The sequence below is a fragment of the Perognathus longimembris genome, chromosome 6, assembly GCF_023159225.1.
Source record: "Perognathus longimembris pacificus isolate PPM17 chromosome 6, ASM2315922v1, whole genome shotgun sequence".
Lineage (NCBI taxonomy): Eukaryota > Metazoa > Chordata > Mammalia > Rodentia > Heteromyidae > Perognathus > Perognathus longimembris.
In genome coordinates, this window is record NC_063166.1 from 71,232,086 (window position 1) to 71,250,660 (window position 18,575).

At 43.8% G+C, this 18,575-nt stretch overlaps 1 protein-coding gene across 3 annotated transcripts in view; it reads right to left on the bottom strand.

Moving 5' to 3' along the window:
* The window catches only part of Tti1 (TELO2 interacting protein 1), a 41,264-nt gene that overhangs the window by 21,249 nt on the left and 1,440 nt on the right, over positions 1 to 18,575 (bottom strand). The window contains exons 1-3 of one of the 3 annotated variants that reach the window (XM_048349171.1): positions 17,679 to 18,005; positions 6,752 to 9,091; positions 472 to 666 (exon numbers count right to left, since the gene is read on the bottom strand). In XM_048349171.1, coding sequence (XP_048205128.1) covers positions 472 to 666; positions 6,752 to 9,050 — 2,494 coding nt within the window. In that variant the 5' untranslated portion in view covers positions 9,051 to 9,091; positions 17,679 to 18,005. Of the gene's footprint in view, positions 1 to 471; positions 667 to 6,751; positions 9,731 to 17,678; positions 18,006 to 18,575 lie in introns of those variants that run through there. The other 2 variants (XM_048349169.1, XM_048349170.1) reach the window with 2 other exon arrangements.

Below are 18,575 nucleotides of genomic sequence, written 5' to 3' on the forward strand. Positions count from 1 at the left end.
CTCCTGGTCTATCACCCCTTTTCTCATCAGCATTACTATATTAACTGTTAGCCACTCCCCTATTAAACCAGATTGCTCTTGAAGCTTTCTCCGAGACTCCGTGTACGCCTGGCTTCCTTCGTGGGTAAGGAGGGAGGAAAGGGGATCTCGTTCGGCTACGTGCACCTGAGGCCTACCCTAACTTCCCTACTCCACCCTGGTCTGCCTGCAGGTCGGGCAGCCAGGGGAGAGGGTGAGAAAGGGAGCACAGATAAGAGAGTAAGCTTAGCATCCCCACGCCAGGGGATTTAAATCTAGCCGGGGGGTGGGGGGTGGGGGTGGTGTGTGTGTGTGTGTGTGTGTTTCAAAAAGGAAGATCTGGGGTTGGAGGTGTGTCTCAGTTAGTAAGCAGCAGGTACCCAGTTCAAGTTCCCACCTCTGATCTAAAAAAAAAAAGGAAGAACCAGCTAAGCCAAAAGAAATAACAGGTACCTTCCTCATTGTCAGAATCTGAGATGTTTCCCTCAGCCATGTCCTTTTCTTTGAGGTAGTTCAGCACAAACTGTTCAATGTCTTCAGCTGTAGTGCTTGCCTCAAGAGCTGCTGGTGTTTGGTGCAAGCGATTTCCCTCCTCTGAACTTTGTTCTTGGACTTGTCCAGTAAAACTTGTGTCTGGGAACCACTGGGCTGTAGATAAAAGGGTTACAGTGGTCATGCTGGTCATTATGAAGGGCATTATTTCCCTGTACATAGAATAGAGCTCTTTTTGCCATGGCCTGTACCATCTAGATCCTGCTTGCCTCTGTCATCTTATCTTCTACCACTCTCCTAATTCCTTGCCATCTTCCAGTTCCTTCAGCGTGCTAGGTGTTTTCCTTATTTAGAGCTTCTAACATACTGTATGGTATTTTGTTTTTGTGCTGATGCTAGGGGATGAACTCAGGGCCTGGGCTCTTATAGCTTTTCTGCTCAAGGGTGGCAGTTTAGCACGTGAGCCACAGCTCCACCTCAGGATTTTTAGTGGCTAACTGGAGATAAGAATCTCATAGACTTTCAGGCCTGGGCTGGTTTTGAACCATGACCCTTAGATCTTAGCCTCCTGAGTAGCTAGGATTACAGGGATGAGCCACCAGTGCCTGGCCTAACATATTTTGTCTGTCCCTCTGTTTCACATGTGGCTAATTCCAGACCACTTTTCTTGTCTTAGTACAAATAGAACTTGCTCAGTAAAGTCATCCCTTAAGTCCTGGGTCTAACTCAGGCCACTTCTCTTCTGTCTAATATATATGATGTTCTTTCCCTCCATATCATCAGTTTGAAACTATACTTTGTAACTGTGAATTTATTTGCTTGGTATTTGACTCTTCCCCATAAGACTCTGTATTCCAATATGTCCAGCATAGGGTGGGTGCGCAAAATGAATGCTGAAGTAAAAAACAATGAGAGCTGGGTGCCAGTAGCTCACACCTGTAATCCTAGCAACTTAGAAGACTGAGATCTGAGGATGGAGTTTTACAGTCACCCTGGTTAAGAAAGTCTGTAAGACTCTTATCTCCAATTAACCACCAGAAGGCCAAGAGTGAAGCTGTGGCTCAAGTAGTAGAGCATTAGCCATGGGTGAAAAGCTAAGGGACAGTGCCCAGGCCCTGAGTTCAAGCCCCCAAACTGGCACAAAACAAAAATAATAACAAAAACAATGAAGTTGGAGAACATGTATAAAATTCTGAGTGAAGGATATGCTTCTTGCTAGCAGAAAACAGGCTCTGCAGAACCTTGACAAACAGCTGTGCTGTCTACTGACATAAAATGCTTCAGAAGGCTGGCTAGTTTTATCTCTAAAGCGTTGCATTGGTGATGCTCCAATACCTCTGCTGTGTTGCCAGAATAAACCTTAATCCACTCCAGTGGTTTTTCAACTGTGGCTTGTGGGGCTTTAGGATTCTGCAGAGATGTCCCAGGGATCATCACAAGGACACTAAGCAGCACCAGGCTTGGGGATGGAGGATGGGATGGGACAGACCTCAGGGCCTCTTCCTTCTTCAACCAGGGAAGCTCTGAGCACTGTTTTTGTACATTAGAGTCTCCTTAAAAGGTTCATTTCAAAAGAGGGTCTTAACATGTAAAGAACAAAATAACAACACTACCAAATCCTACAGCCTAAAAATTATGACTCTGGCCCAGTGGCCACCTTTTGCAGCCAGCAGGGGAACAAGACTGATCACCCTTCCCACTTGCTAATCTTTCAAGGAGCATCTGCACAGAGCCAGGGAAATGGCAAATGGAAGATGGTGGGCCAGGTGCCTGGGCAGAACAGGGAGCAAGTGCCTGAGAAGTCAGTCTTCCACCCCGCATCAGGCAGGCCATTTCCCCAGGTGTACATCACATCCTTAGTGATGCACTTTAAGGGACTGTTTAAAGCCCAGCTACAGCATTTACACTTCGAGGACTTGACACACTGCAAAGATTATTTCTAGATTCCAAGCTAGTGCCAGATATTAAAATGTCTTTTAAGCATATGAAAAGAAGTTCAACCTCACTCTTCATGCAAATTAAAACAAAATAATAGGGTTATTTTTCTCCTATTGGATTAGCAAAGATCAAAAGCTTGGTAATATACAGTGTGGGTGAAGGCGTGGCAAAATTGGCATTCTTTTATATTGGCGATGGAGTTTAAATTGGTACAGCTTCTTAGGAGAGCAATTTGATACTCTCAATCAAAAGTTTAAATGTAATACCCTTTAAACCAGCATTTCTTTTGGGAATCTATCCTACTGATATAATAAGGCATGTTCAAAATTATCTACAAAGATTCAGTGCAGCATTTTTTTTTCTATGATGGCAAAAGATCAAAAGCATCTACCAAGAAAGGGCTGGTTAAAGAAACTAGCCAGACAATGGGATGGTGCTGCCATAAGAAATCAGCAGTCCTCTAGGAAATAAGAGTTCAGGCACAATCTCTAGGCTCTGGAGAATCTGACAGGGATACTTTATTTTCTAAGCTATCCTATTGTTCCTTGTTGTGGATAATCAGCTAATCAGCAGTGCTAAGCAGCGATTTACCTGAATGGTTTTCTTGTCCTCACAGAGGCACCAACTGCTTGCACCAACTGCTTTTCAGTCAATGCGTGTGAAACACTGTGTATGAGAGCCCAATTTTCTAACACGTAATGGGCTCTTGCAAGACCTTTCAGAAGTTCTCTGACAGCAGACTTCCACTCATCTTGAAAGAGACTATCAGCTAGACAAGTTGATGACAAACAGAATGCCCACATAAAGTGCAGCTTTGATCAGTGAGTAACTGCACCCACTCCACTATTTACTATTCAAAATGCAAGGGTATTCTGGGCTATTTCAATTCGAGGAAAAAAGCTTTCTTTCCTAGGATGTTCCAGCGTCAATCTTAACCCTCCTTACCTTCCTTTCTGCAATGGTGACCCTCCTCTACCAGCTCAATTAAACAGACAAAAAAGACTCTATAGGATTTCCTGACTTTTTTCCTTCAGGGATGACCAAAATCATCAGCAATCTAAGGGCCATTCAATTTTCATCTCAAATTGAGGTATCTTCCCAGAGGATACATTTCCTTGGTAATGTATATGTTTAAATCTCAAACTGAAATACAGAATACTTCCTTGGAGCAGTAAAGAAAAAGTTGGATATATATGGCCTTTGAAAGCGAGACCAAGTCTATGTGTCTAAGAAGCCAGAAGTCAGGCTTACGCAGTGTTTCACAAGGGCAGGCCCAGGTGAGTCTTCTTTTTTTTTTTTTTTTGGCCAGTCCTGGGGCTTGGACTCAGGGCCTGAGCACTGTCCCTGGCTTCTTTTTGCTCAAAGCTAGCACTCTGCCACTTGAGCCACAGTGCCACTTCTGGCCATTTTCTGTATATGTGGTGCTGGGGAATTGAACCCAGGGCCTCATGAATACGAGGCAGGCACTCTAGCCACTAGGCCATATCCCCAGCCCCCAGGTGAGTCTTTTTTTTTTTTTTTTTTTTTTTTTGGCCAGTCCTGGGCCTTGGACTCAGGGCCTGAGCACTGTCCCTGGCTTCTCTTTGCTCAAGGCTAGCACTCTGCCACTTAAGCCACAGTGCCGCTTCTGGCCGTTTTCTGTATATGTGGTGCTGGGGAATTGAACCCAGGGCCTCATGTATACGAGGCAAGCACTCTTGCCACTAGGCCATATCTCCAGCCCCCAGGTGAGTCTTATTTATAGCTACCACCCCAGTTACTACAGATGGCTTATGGTTTGGATCTGAACTGTCCCCCAAAGGCCACATGTGAAAGACTTGGTCCTCAGCTGGTGACCCTCTTGGGAAGTGGTGGAAACTTTGGAGTTGGGACTTAGTTGGGAAGTAGGTCACTGGCATGTCTTGGTCCCCTTTCTCCCTCTGCTTTCTGAGTACCTTTTCTTTTTTTTGCCAGCCCTAGGCCCAGAGTTCAAGCTTCTCTATGCTCAAGGCTAGAACTCTAGCACTTGAACCAGAGTGCCACTTTTGTTTTTTTCTGTTTATGTGGTACTGAAGAATCGAACCCAGGGCTTCTTGCATGCTAAGCAAGCATTCTACCACTAAGCCACATTCCCAGCCCCCTGAGCAGCTTTCCTCTGCCATGTTCTTCCATCATGTTTCTGCTTTGCCACAGGCCAGACAGCAACAGAGCCAGCTGGCCAAGGACTGAAACCTTTGAAGTATGAGCCAAAACAAACCATTCCTCATCTCGTTTTTTGGCTGGTCATGAGGCTTGAGCTCAGGGTCTGGGTACTGTCTCTGAGTTCTTTCGCTCAAGGCTAAAGCTCTACCACTTTGAGCCACAGCTCCACTTCCAGTTTTCTGGTAGTTAATTGGAGATAAGAATCTCATAGGCTTTCCTGCCTAGGCTAGCTCCGAACCACAATCCTTAGATCTCAGTCTCCTAAGTACCTAGGATTACAGGCATGGGCCATCAGTACCCTGCAGGATTGTTTTTGTTTTGTTTTTCAGTTATTTTGTCAAGCAATAGACAACTGACTCACAACAAGGCTTGTGAGTGATTGCAAAGCGAAGACCAATCTCCCTCCTTTGGCCTATAAAGCCCTACTTTCCAATTCTATCCTTCATCACTCTGTCCACAACAACCTTGTTTCCATTCTCCAAACATTCCAAGCCCATTTCTCCAGGCCTACGCATCTGCCGTTTCCTTTGCCTAAATGTACTTACAAATTATAAAACTGTGTGTCAGTCCTAATGATGGTCCATTTTCCTCTTTCGGGTCTCAGCTTCCAGGCTGCTTCCTCAGAAAAGCCTACCCTGACATCTCAACTTAAAAGTAGCCTGTCCCTATTACTCTCTTGCATCAAGGTGTTAATTTTCTTCAAGGCACTTATCAGAATCTGCAGTAAGCTTGTTTAATGATTTGTTTACGTGTTTATCACCTCTTTCACAGTAATAGGAAAACTCTGTGAGTTTATTTATCTTGTTCACTGTTGCATCCTCGTTACTTAGCACAGTGTCTGACATATGGAAGGCATTCTGTACTGAATGAATACAAGAACATTCGTGCTGTATATGAATGTTAATGAATAACCACTGGAAATGCATCAGCTACAAGGCAGAGCACAGCCTCTACCCCAGATACCTTTACTGACAAAGCTTGTTATCTGGTCTTAGGTTTGTAATCTGACAAAATGAGGTCAATGACCTTTCTACCTGCCTATTTTTCTTATCCTCCAAAAATGTTGCCATTCTTATGGCCTAGTATTTCCTGTAGGCATCAAAAAAAGGTCAAAATAAAATGAAGAAGAAAAATCAGGTGCCAGTGGCACATGCCTCAGGAAACTGAGATTTGGAAACCGAGATCTGAGGATCAAGATTCAGAGCCAGCCCTGTCTAGCTAGAGTCTCTGAGACTCTTATCTCCAATTAACCATCGAATAGCTGGAACTGGACATAGGACTCAAGTGGTAGATGGTTTGGCCAGCCATGAAAGAAAAAGCCAAGCTTGAGCTCAAGGGCCAGAGTTCAAGCCCCAGTACACCCATGTACATAAACGTACTCACGCCAACTCATACAACTACAAGTTAGATCTTCTCTGTCCCGTATGGCACATGGGGCTATGGTTTACACGTGACTATCAAAATTAAGTAGAATTAAAAATTCAGTTCCCTAGGAGTGCTAGCCACATGTGGCTGGCTAAAGACCATTGTACTGGACAGAGCAGATGTAGTTATGGGATGTAGATTGGAATGTCTATCTGCTCAGCATGTGAGGGCCCTGGGTTCAATCTCCAACATTAGTACCACCACAAAGAAAGGCAGGAAGCTTGACTGGATTTTCTTTTCCTTGTAAAGTCCTAGTCAGCTATGGACTGAATAATTCATGCTCTTCCTGTCTTCCATTAGCATAGACACTGCTAACTCTAAGTACCTTCGGAAGCTATTCAGTACTTTGGAAAGAACAAAATTGTCATAAATCCTGACTTTAGTCTTATTAATTATGTGACTCTAGCTAAGAAGGATCTCACTAAGCCTTACTTTTACTCATTTGTAAAATAAAAATAATGCTTATATTTAAGTCTGCAGGGTTTATATTCCTGGTATAAAGCGGGAGCTCAATAAATGACTGAGATTACTGAAAAATAATCAGTGAAATACAAAATACAATGGCGCCTGTCTAGCCCCTGTGGTCTGGAGGGGCAATCCTTCAAATTTCCTCCAAAACATTGAAGAAAACAAGACAAGGTAAACTAGGATACTGAGTCCTGTCCCCAAATCAGCATTAAAAAGGACTTCAATGTACCTAATGCTGCCAACAGAGCATGCAGAACGCTGACAAAGGAAGCAGCTCTCTTATCGTAAAACTGGTCGAGGCTGGCCAAGACATCTTGAACCACATCTGCTACCAGAGGAAGTAGGCTGGCATCTGAGTTCCTCAGCATAACTTCTAAGACCTTTGGGGTATGAGGATGCAGTGCCAAATGACGTAGATTTAAAGAGATGCCATTCACCAGATAGTCGGAATTTTGGTTGATGAGCTGCTGCAGGGAGTTGTAGCCAGAGGCATGGCAAATGTCCACCATGGTGCTGGTGGCCACCTGACTAATGAGCAGTGTTTGGTCCCCAGCCTTTTCCAGTACTGGGTAGAGGGCTGACATCAAGAGCAAATGGAAGTCTTTTCCTAGTGCGTAAGCAAACTGGCCAATCCCTTCTAACTGGATGCATATTTGCCAGATGTTGCTGTTCATTGAACAAATAGTGGGACTTGGCTTTGACAAGGCTGGAAAAGAAGTAACTTGGCAGGTGTGGGCAGCAGATGCGATGGCCTGCAGGCCTGACTGCCTCAGTGTGAGCTCTTCTTCCTCTTCAGCTTCAATACACGTGACCAAATACCAGTTTTCTTGGCTTGTATATTCTTCAAGGATAGATGTCACAATCTCTCGCAGCTCTTCTCGGTTTATTCCAGTGTGTTTTTCATGAAGATCTTCTATCTCCAGCCCAGCAGCCCCTATAACCAGTTCATTCAGAATCATGGCAGCTTGCTTCCGGTAAACCATGGATTCCCGATATAGTTCCATAAAGTGATCCACGAGCAAATACAGGTTCCCGTAATAGCCAAGGAGCTGACAAACTTGCCGCAGGAGGAGGAAAACTCTCTCATCCGCGAAGAAGCGGAAATATCTCCTCTGGACCTGGTTCCAGGGCTGTGCAACTGGGACCTCTGGAGTAGCACTCAGCTCACTGGAGTTCCAGCGCCGCTCTTCCACGATTTTGACATCGGCCACATCTAGTTCTAGAACTTGGATGAGTGCTCTGGACAAGCGCTGGAGATGGGCTGCCGAGTTGAGAACAAAGTTTACTTTGGGGCCCAAGAGTTTCAGATACCCGAGTAACAAGGAGAGAGTAGAAAATTTGCCTTGATCATCTTGGGAGTTCATTAGGCGGGGAAGCGATGTGGCCAGGGAGTGTAGGCTCTCTGACAAGATGTCAGCAAAGGCTCTGTTGCCCACCACGACTTTCTGCTCAGCAAACTGTCTTAGGACTGCACTACACTGGGCCTGAACTTCAGGACTCTCATCATTTACTAGGCCCACTAAAGCCTTCAGGAGTGGACCAGCAGATTCAACCAGGGACTGACTGCACTTCAAAAGAAGGTTCTCCACAAGGCCTATTAGTTCCAGCCTTACTTTCCAATGTGGGTGAACTGAAACACTCTCAATTATCTTCTTAATAAGGATTCCCAGCTTGTTACTGGTATTTTTTACCCAAACCTCTTCTCTGTGAACCATCAGCTCTGCAACTCTGTGCTCAGCGGCAGGCTTTGTTGGGACCTTTGAGATTCTTCTGAGCTGTTCATCAGCCATAACCAAGCCCACTGTCTTGGAAAAGATCTTCAGGGAAGAGACGACAATGCTGTGGCCTTGTTTAAAGTCTCCTGTGATCACCCTTGACAGCGCAGTTGAGATTCCTGGTAAGAAAGATGCGAACAAATCCCCCAGCTCCTGTTGCTCAAGCTCATCCAAGGACCTCGGATGGTCTTGACACTCGCACTGAAGGAGGAGGACCTGTAAACACTGTAAGGCAGCCATTTTAATTTGCTTTGATTTCTCCTGTTCTGCCAAGCCTAACAGTAAAGACACAGCGAATCCTAAACGAGGCAGGATGGAGGGCTCATAGAAAGTCAGAATGATGTCCCCATAAGCTGAGTGCATCAAGGTGCTAAGGCCCCGGATCACAGCCAATTTCAACTCCTCGGACACGGCTGCGGGCTTTTGGGACTTGGGGGAATAGAGGCAGGTAGAAAGTTCGGAGAAGAGTTCTAGAAGAAGCTCCTGCTCTTTCACACATGTTGAAGACAGGATGAAAGTGAGGCATTCCACCACACTCTGGATCAAGCGTTCTCTTTTGGGACCTGGGGTCTTCAGAGTAAACCGCAAGGGGAAGAGGACGTACTGCTGAAGTTCCTGGAGGGCTGAGTCACTCACAGCTTGCAACTGCGTCTGCAGGTGCTCCACGTTCTCCACTGTCTGGGTCTTTGTGAGCTGAACACAGACAGGGCGTAAGACACCAAAGGCCTCTTCAGGAGTGTCAAAAACTGCCATTGCGCAAGAGCCTTCCTCTCACTGGGGACACATCCTGAAGGCTGGAGGGAGAAAGTTTTTCAGTAAAGATGATCCAGCTCAGCAAATACAAAGTCAACCTTTATGCTTTCATTCAACAGATGTCTGAGGGGCCTATGCATCAGCCATTGCCTGACTCCCATCTACTGGGACAGTTAACTAGTAGGGCAGACTAGGCTTAGGATTCTGAATGAGTGTGGAAGAGTCACATCCTTGGGAAAATCAGATGGGTATCACACGAAGATGCTTCACCTATGACTAGGGGTGGGGTGGATGCAAAGGAATCTGTGGGCTATTCTCAGGAGTTTGGGTTTGCACCTGTAGCGTTGACAGAGCTGCTGCGAGCTCTCTTTTTAAAGTTGAGCTATCATGAAGTAAAATGCACTCTCTTAATGTGTAGCTCATTTTTATGTATGGTCAGGCCAGGTAAGCACTGCACAACACAAGACAGATTATTTCTAGCACCCAGGAAGTCTCTCATGCCCTTTTGTCATCAATTCTTACTCCCTCAGCGAACCTAACTTCTATCATTAGATTCCTTTTGCCTGATGTTGTGGCTGAGAAGCTTTAAGTGGGCAGCAGGTGTCAATATGACTGACTCTATGCATTGAAAAGATTCCCTGGAAGCCAGTAATGTGAAAGAAGGATCAGAGCTGGTGAGTCTGAAAGAGACCGAAAAGCTAAGAGCACACACTCACACACAGGGAAGAGATTCCACAGGATGGGGAAGATGGCAGGCAGGCAGGCAGGCAGGAGATAGGTTAAGGCAACTTCATATCCAAGAGTCTTTCTTTTCTCTAGAAGGAGAAATTCAAAGTCATGGGCTGACAGTGAACAAGAAAAGGGATAAACATGGGGCTTGAGGAAAGATATAAAAGTCTCAAATATTCCCTTCAGGGAAGCAGAGCATGCTGGGAAGACATAAAAGTGTGGCCCAAGGGTAGTGAGGATTGAGCTGAAGCTGGAGATCATAAAGGTATATAACTGCAAAATGCTGCCATTGGAGGGAGGCTTAGGAATCATCTTGTTCTCATCCTCTCTTTCTTTTTCTTTCTCTCTCTCTCTCTCTCTCTCTCTCTCCCCCCCATCTCCCCTCCCTCACTTGCTGGGGGCTTCTGGAAAGGTGATAAAGTCTCTGCCTTCCATCTTTACCCACAATTCAATGAGCATATCTGGATCTAGTGGCAAGTAGTTCCTGTTGGGTGTGGGCCAAGATTTTGTCACTCCAGAGCCAGGCTGGCTTGTCCCCTTTGGGTTCAGAGATGGCTGCAGGGCATGATCAGGGCTCTGACACCTTGGAGTGAGCCAGGATCACTGAGCACCACAGACTCCACCAGGAAGGTACTGCTGATCTCTAGGAGACTTCTTGGCAAGAATTCTCTGAGTGTCTGTGGCCCTAAGAAGTTAAAGAAGAAGCTAAATCCTCCTTTTTCTCCCAGGCTAAGAAAGTGCCAGATGTGGATGACACAAATCTTGGCCAAGAACTAATGACACCCCATGGGCACTGGCTTACACTGTGATCCAGAGGCTGCTGTGCTCTCCTCTGCCCGAAAATCATCACCGAATTACTGAGTAGGAAATGTGACCCAGAAGTCGGAGGGAAGAAAAGCACTTCAGCACTCGTTGAGGTAGTGAAGCTGAGATGAACAGAACTACTGAACAAGGCAGGTAAGAATCTGAATAAAAAGACCCCTTCAGGGAGTTATCTACAGTATAAAAAAAGCATTTCTTTGAAAAACAGACATGATTTTTCTATACCAACAGAAGTTACACTGGTGAACTAATAAATAATAATAATAGAAGATGGCTAATTCTGAGATCCACTGAACGAGCTGGAAGATCATGTACCGCTCCCTTAAAACAAGAACACAAAGAGATGGAAACAGTGCGACTTGAGGCCAGATCCAGAAGAGGCGACATATAAATAACTGGGAATCTGGAAAGGGAAAAGCGAACAGATGGAGGAAATAAAGCAAACAAATATTTGAAACATTTCCCTTGGCTGCCAAGAGATTTATCTATATATTGAAAAGTCTAAAGGATCCAGATCTAGGCATATTCTGGTAAAATTCTTGAACAATAAAGATGAAGAGAAAAACCTTGCATGCTTTCAGGGAGAAACAACTTATGAAAAGAAAAAGAGAGTGGCTTTGAACCCCTCATTTGCAGTAGTGGAGCCTCGAAAGCAGTGGAGTAGCAACTTGTGGTCCCCAAGCCCTACACGTACAGTAAGATGTTCATCTGTCAAGTAGAAGGATCTCAAGAAAGCACCACCCACGATACTTGGGAAAAGACTCTGCTCATACAAAATAGAGGCCTGACACAGGAAGATGAAACAACAAAAAAGAAATAATGGCATATTTTTTCCTCTTAGCATGGAAAATTGTCCTCAAATAAAATGTTTAAGTGGAATTCCAATATTAAAAACAGACAAAATCAGGTTTCTTACTAAAGCGACAAGGAAAGAGCCTGGGGCTTTGCATCTCTCTCGTTCACCTCAATAGTTTCATGAAGACAACCTGACCTGACATCTTCCATGGTGATGGGCTCCAAACTATGTGTTCAGTAACATAGCTTTCTGTAGTTTAATCCACAGAAAATTAAAATGCAAGAAAGGAAGGATGCAAAAAAGGGAGAAGAGGAGGAAGCTAAGTGTTCTAAGTGCCTAACCCTACCAAGGAGTGGTAAAATAATTTATACTAGACAATAACATGTCAAGATGTTGAATGTATGTTGAAATGAGGATAAACCCTAAAGTAATAAAGAAATATCTACTAATCAAATTTGGAGGGAGCAAAAATAAGAAAAAAAAAAGCAAAAGGAATGAGCCTAATAGAAGACTAATAGTAAAATGGCAGGAAGAAATATGACTAAAACTGATTGCATTAATCCAGAGGGTTTTTTTTTGGGGGGGTGGGGTGTATGAGCTGTGGAGCTTGAACTCAGGACTTGGGCACCATCCTTAGCTTTTTCACTCAAGGCTAACTAGCGCTCTACCACTTTGAGCCACAGGTGGTTAACTGTAGCTAAGAGTCTCACAGACTTTCCTGCCTGTGCTGGCCTTGAACAGTGATCCTTAGATCTTAGCCTCCTTAGTAGAAAGGATTATAGGCATGAGTCACCAGCACCTGGCTAATTTAGTTTCTAACAGTAGTGCTACTGACATTTTAGGTTGTATAATCATCTGGTTGATAGAGGGCTGTCCTACTACCCCTGGCTTTTACATCTTGGTCATCCATCTGTCTTGTTAGTGGCCATAGTACTCCCTTAAGGTGTGACAATGCAATAATGTCACTATTCATTGTCAAATGTGGAAGCCAAAAATCACCCCTGGATAAGAATCATAATCCCAATCAAAATCCTAGCAAGACTTTGGCAGATTCTAAAATTGTTATGAAAGGCGAAAGGACCTATAAAATAGTAAAGATTCGGAAAAAGATGAATGAAACTAGGAAACTTGCATGAGCTGATTTGAAGATAAAATTTCTATACAGGTATGTTAGATAGTGTATACTTTTGTGTGTGTGCTGGTCCTAGGGCTTGAATGCAGGGCATGGGCAATATTGCCTGAGCTTTTTCATTCAAGGCTAGCATTCTACCACTTGAGCCACAGTTCCACGTTCAGCTTTTTGGTAATTAATTGGAGATAAGAGTCTCATAGACTTTCCTGCCCGGGCTGGCTTTCAACTGTGATCCTCAGATCTCAGCTTCCTGAGTAGCTAGGATCATAGGCGTAAGGCACCAGTGCCTGGTATAATTTGCATTAAGATTAAGGGAGAATAAAGTTCAGAAATAATACCACACATACAAGGATCTAAATGCAGATGTACACACCGACAAGAGGTGACAATGAAATAGAGAGAAGAAATGGTCTGGTCAATGAATAGTGCCATGTCATCTGGTTACCTTATAGAGAAATACGCAGTGGTCCCCCCTTATCCTTGGGGAACATGCTTTTAGATCCCGCTAATGGATTTCTGAAAGCACAGATTGTATTAATCCCTGTCTGTGCTATGTTTTTTCTTTTTCTTTTTGTCAGTCATAAGGCTTAGGCACTGTCCTTGAGCTCTTTCACTCAAGGCTAGCACTCTACCACTTTGAACCACAGCTCCGCTTCTGGTATTCTGGTGGTTAATTGGAGATAAGACTCTCAAAGACTTTCCTGCCCAGGCTGGCTTTGACCCATGATCCTCAGATCTCAGCCCCCTGAGTAGGTAGATTACAAATGTGAGCCACCAGTGCCCAGCACTGTTTCTTTCTACATGATAAAGTTAAATATGATAAAGTTAAATAAATTAGGCACAGTGAAAGATTAACAGTATTTGAAAAAATATACATAGTAAATTATGCAAATGAGTTTGAACTCAGTGCTTTGTTCTTGCTAGGCAGGTGTCTTACCATTTGAGCCTATTTCTCAATCCATTTTGCTTTAGTTATATTTTGAATAGGTCTCATGTTTTTGGCTCAGACTGCAATCTTCCTACCTTTATCCACACATGTAATGGGGACCACAGACACAAGCCACACCTGATCTGTTCATTGAGATTGGGTCTTGTTAACTTTTTTTTTTTTTTTGGCCAGTCCTAGGGCTTGGACTCAGGGCCTGAGCACTGTCCCTGGCTTCTTTTTACTCAAGGCTAGCACTCTGCCACTTGAGTCACAGCGCCACTTCTGGCCATTTTCTTTATATGTGGTGCTGGGGAATTGAACCCAGGGCCTCATGTATATGGGGCAAGCACTCTTGCCACTAGGCCATATCCCCAGCCCTCTTGTTAACTTTTGACCCTGCTGATCTTGAACTATGGTCTTCCTGACCTCTCCTTCCTGAGTAGCTGGGATTACAGGTATGTACTGTCACATCTCAATTATGGCTCTCTCTTGAGGTTTTTTTTTTTTTTTCTGGCCAGTCCTGGGGCTTGGACTCAGGGGCTGAGCACTGTCCCTGGCTTCTTTTTGCTCAAGGCTAGCACTCTGCCACTTGAGCCACAGCGCCACTTCTGGCCATTTTCTGTATATGTGGTGCTGGGGAATTGAACCCAGGGCCTCAAGTATACGAGGCAAGCACTCTTGCCACTAGGCCATATCCCCAGTCCCTATGGCTCTCTCTTGAAAGAGTCATAACAATATTTTTGGACCATGGTTGTCTGTAGCTAACTAAAACCACAGAAGCAAAAGTATGAATAAGTGGGGACTTGCTCTGTGTATATGTGTGAGTGTGCATACACATGCAAGGCCCTGATTCAGTCACCCAGTACACACACACACACACACACACACACACACACACACACAAACTGTTAACTAGGCATGGTGGTGCATACTTTGAATCCCAGAACTTGGGGTGCTGAGGCAGGAGTATCATGAGTTCAAGGCCTGTCTGAGCTACAGTACAAAACTCTTTATTGAAGGACAAGAAGAGGAGGGAGTAAAGAAGGAAGGAAGGAAGGAAATATGTGTTTCTTAAAATACACTACTCAGAGAGTAAAAAAATGACCCACAAATTGATAGGAGCTATTTGCTATATATCTCACAAAACATTCATATCCAGAACATTTAAAACAGCTTAAGAATACATCATAAAGACATATATACAAGACACATGAAGGACTTGAACAGACTCATCATGAAAGATGTCCAAATGCCAACAAACATACGAAAGGACATTTAATATCATTACTCAGAAAAAAATGCAATTAAAATCCACAGTAAAATACCATTACACACCCACTAAAAAGGCTAAGTTAAAAAACAGGAAAGAAAAATATTAGTATTGGCAAAGATCTAAAGCCACCATAACTCCAAACTAATGCTGGTGGGAATGTAATTGGCACAATTATTTTTGGAAAACATTTTGATAGTACCTATTAATATAAAGGTGACCACACACATGTTCTATGATCTAGCCATCTCACCCAACAGAAATGCATATATGTTTCTCAAAATACGTAACGTGTTCTAAAAACAGCATCCATCTCACTCAACAGAAATGCATATATATGTTTCTCAAAATACGTAATGTGTTCTAAAAACAGGTTCTAAAAACCTACCTAAAAGCTACTCCAATGCTCACTTACAGTAATGTGAATAAAGTGTGGTACATTCTTCCAATGGAAGGTTGTCTGTCCAGATGGAGATGTATCACAATCAATGATTTTCTAAAAAATGGGTTAAGGCTTAGAAATATATAAAGCAGATTTCTGTAAGGAAGACAGTATAACACATTGCTACTTTGATATGACTATAAAAGGCAATCATATAGCTTTATGGGATGGCCATGAAATCGCACTTGTGTGACAATGTCAATTACAGACAGAACTGTTCTGAGATTTAGAGCCTTAGGAGTCCTGAATTCTACTCCTGAAAAGTGCAACCCTGATTATTTAAAGTGGTACTGCTGCCAAGTTTGATATTTATATAACTAATGTGGAGAGGGGATTTCCTGGCTCCGAAAGTGGTGCTGGGATGAGGCATGTGGAACAAATAAATGATTAGGAGTTCAGCTAGCAACTGAATAAACATAAGCATGAATAAACAGCTCCTGTTTGCTAATGGCCAGCCATCTAAACCTTCTAGGTTCAGTGTACCTACCTCGATGTGGTCTTGGGAAGGAGCCATGGCAGAAGAGAGCTGCCACTGGGCAGTAGGAACAATCTGGCTCCACCAGACAAGCTACACCCTGCCTCCTCCTGCCTTGTTACAAGGATGGACTATGTGACACCCCCGCATCAGGTGGTGAAGACCAATGGATATAGTATTACAGTTTACACACACTTGAAGGACATGATGGTGGATCACAAGGTACTTACTTACTGTATCACACAAAGATGAATTTATTTTTTTTTTAAGGAGGGAAATGCCAATTGCTGGTGTCTCATGCTTGTAATCCTAGCAGTTCAGGAGGCTGAGATCTGAGGATCATGGTTCAAAGCCAGCCTGGGCAGGAAAGTCCACGAGATTCTTGTCTCCATTTAACCACCAGAAAACTGGTAGTGCTGTTGCTCAAGGAGGCAAAACAGTAGCTATGAGCAAAAGAGCTCAGGGACACTGTCTAAGCCTCAAGTTCAAGCCTCACACTGACAAAAAAAAAAAAAAAGGGGAGGGGTGGGGGAGAGCAGAAGGAATTTGGAGGTTGAACATCAACAAAAAAGATCTCATGGGAAGTGGAGCTGTGGCTTAAAGTGAAAGAGCACTAGCCTTGAGCAAAAAAGCTCAGGGACAATGCCCAGGCCCTGATTCAAACCCACCACCACCACAACAAAGAAACCCCTTCAAGCTGGGTGCTAGTAGCTCACGCCTGTAATCCTAGTTACTAAGGAGGCTGAGATCTGAGGATCACAATTGGAAGCCCAAGCAGGAAAGTCCGAGAGACTCTTACCTCCAATTAACCCCCAGAAAACCATAAGTCACACAATGGCCCAAAGGGGTAGAGTGCCACCTTCAGTAAAAGAGCCCTGAGTTCAAGCCCCATGACTCACAAAAAAGAAAGACAGAAAGGGAAAAAAAAAAGCTCCCATGGATGGATAAGGATGTTGGGGCAGGAAGACCATAAACCTGGGGCTGTATGAGATGGCTGCTCGAAAAGCCTGTCACAAGCACAGGCCAGAAGGGAGCAAAGACACAGCACCTAATTAAAGATGCCATCACTGCATGTGAGCCAGACCTCACTACTGGACCACAGCTGTTTTGTCATAGCCAAACACTCAAGAAAGGTCCCATCCACATCAGCATAGGCTGACCAAGAAGCTTGGACTTTTTCTCTCGAGATGGTTGTATGAGCACTCCCAACCCATAGGAATTCCATTCCCCACCAGCCCCTACTGCTCCCACCTGTGCCTTTCAAGGTACTGTCATACAATGGCAATCAAAAACTGAAACAAACACAAAAACAACCACACCCACACCCACACCTCAATTATAGACCAACAAAAATCCTAAACAAGGGGCTGTAGGCATCATCTCAGATGACAGAGTGCCAGTCAGTAAGTCAAAGTGCCAGATACTGAGTTCAAGTCCCAATCTGGAACAACAATAAAAAATCCTAAACAAAACATCAGGAAATAAAATTCAGAAGCACAGAAAAAGGAATTATATACCATGACAAAGCAAAGTTATTCTAGGGACTTAAGTCTGGCTCAATATTTGAAAATCAACTACTGTAATTATTAGTAAAAGGCTTAAGAAGCTAAGTAACATAATCACAGCATCTTCATCTTTCAGAGGTGATATGTCCTGGAACTCAGTGTCTTTCTGAACCTACTCCCTTTGCCTTACAACTCCCATATTTGGAATCTGCAGGCCAGGTCTCTTCCTTAACTCTACACTGATAAAACCAACTGCCTATTAGGACTATCTATCTATACAGCTGACCCTCTGTATCTATGGGTCACAATGCACAGATTCAACCAATCATAGATCAAAAATATTCTGGGGAAAAAAAACACACCAACAATCTGCCCCTGTACTGAACATTCATGCAGGCTTTTTTCTATTATCCTTAAGCAATAATATATTACACAAATGCTTAACATTTATATAAACATACTTATTAGGTATTATCAATAACCTATAGATGATTTAAAGTACATAAGAGGATCTGTGCAGGACACATACCAGCATGATGTCATCTTATGATCCTGTGCATCAGTAGAAGTTTGGCATTTGTGGTGTGTATGTATGGAGGAAGTAGTGGTGTCCTAGAACCAGTTCCCCAGGATTTTGAGGTGTGACTCTTCTTGAATCCACATTTTCAAATGGACAAATCCAAATCTAAACTGCTGTGTCTGCAACTTAGCAAATGAATCATGGTTGTTTAGGCTAACACTCTTGGGACTATCTAAACTCTTGTCTCTTTTGAACACCCACTTTCCAATCTGTCAATAAATCTGTTGTCTCTTCCTCTATAATATCCCCAGTATCTGTCCTGTTCTTACCACCTCCACTGATACAACTCTGGTCTGAATCATTCTTTTTTTTTTTTTGCGCCAGTCCTGGGCCTTGGACTCAGGGCCTGAGCACTGTCCCTGGCTTCTTCCCGCTCAAGGCTAGCACTCTGCCACTTGAGCCACAGCGCCGCTTCTGGCCGTTTTCCGTATATGTGGTGCTGGGGAATCGAACCTAGGGCCTCGTGTATCCGAGGCAGGCACTCTTGCCACTAGGCCATATCCCCAGCCCCCATTCTTTTACCTGGCTATTACAACAGCTGACAAATTCAGTCTTCCTGCCTGTCTTTTACCTTGGCTATTTTCTATATAACAGCCATGACATTCTGCCTTCACTCCTAATTGTTCAATGGACTCACATTTTATTTAGAGTAACATTCCAGTCATCATTGTTACCTACAGGTGTCCATGTGATGCTGACTCTTATGGCTTTTTTTTTTTTAAAGCTCATTGTAGCTATCCTTCTGGTTCATACATTCTGGTCTTATTATTGTTCTTTCTGTTCCTCAACAATGGTCTGAAGTTGTATTCCCACCACCTGGAAGGGTAGCTTATAGCTTCAAGGCCG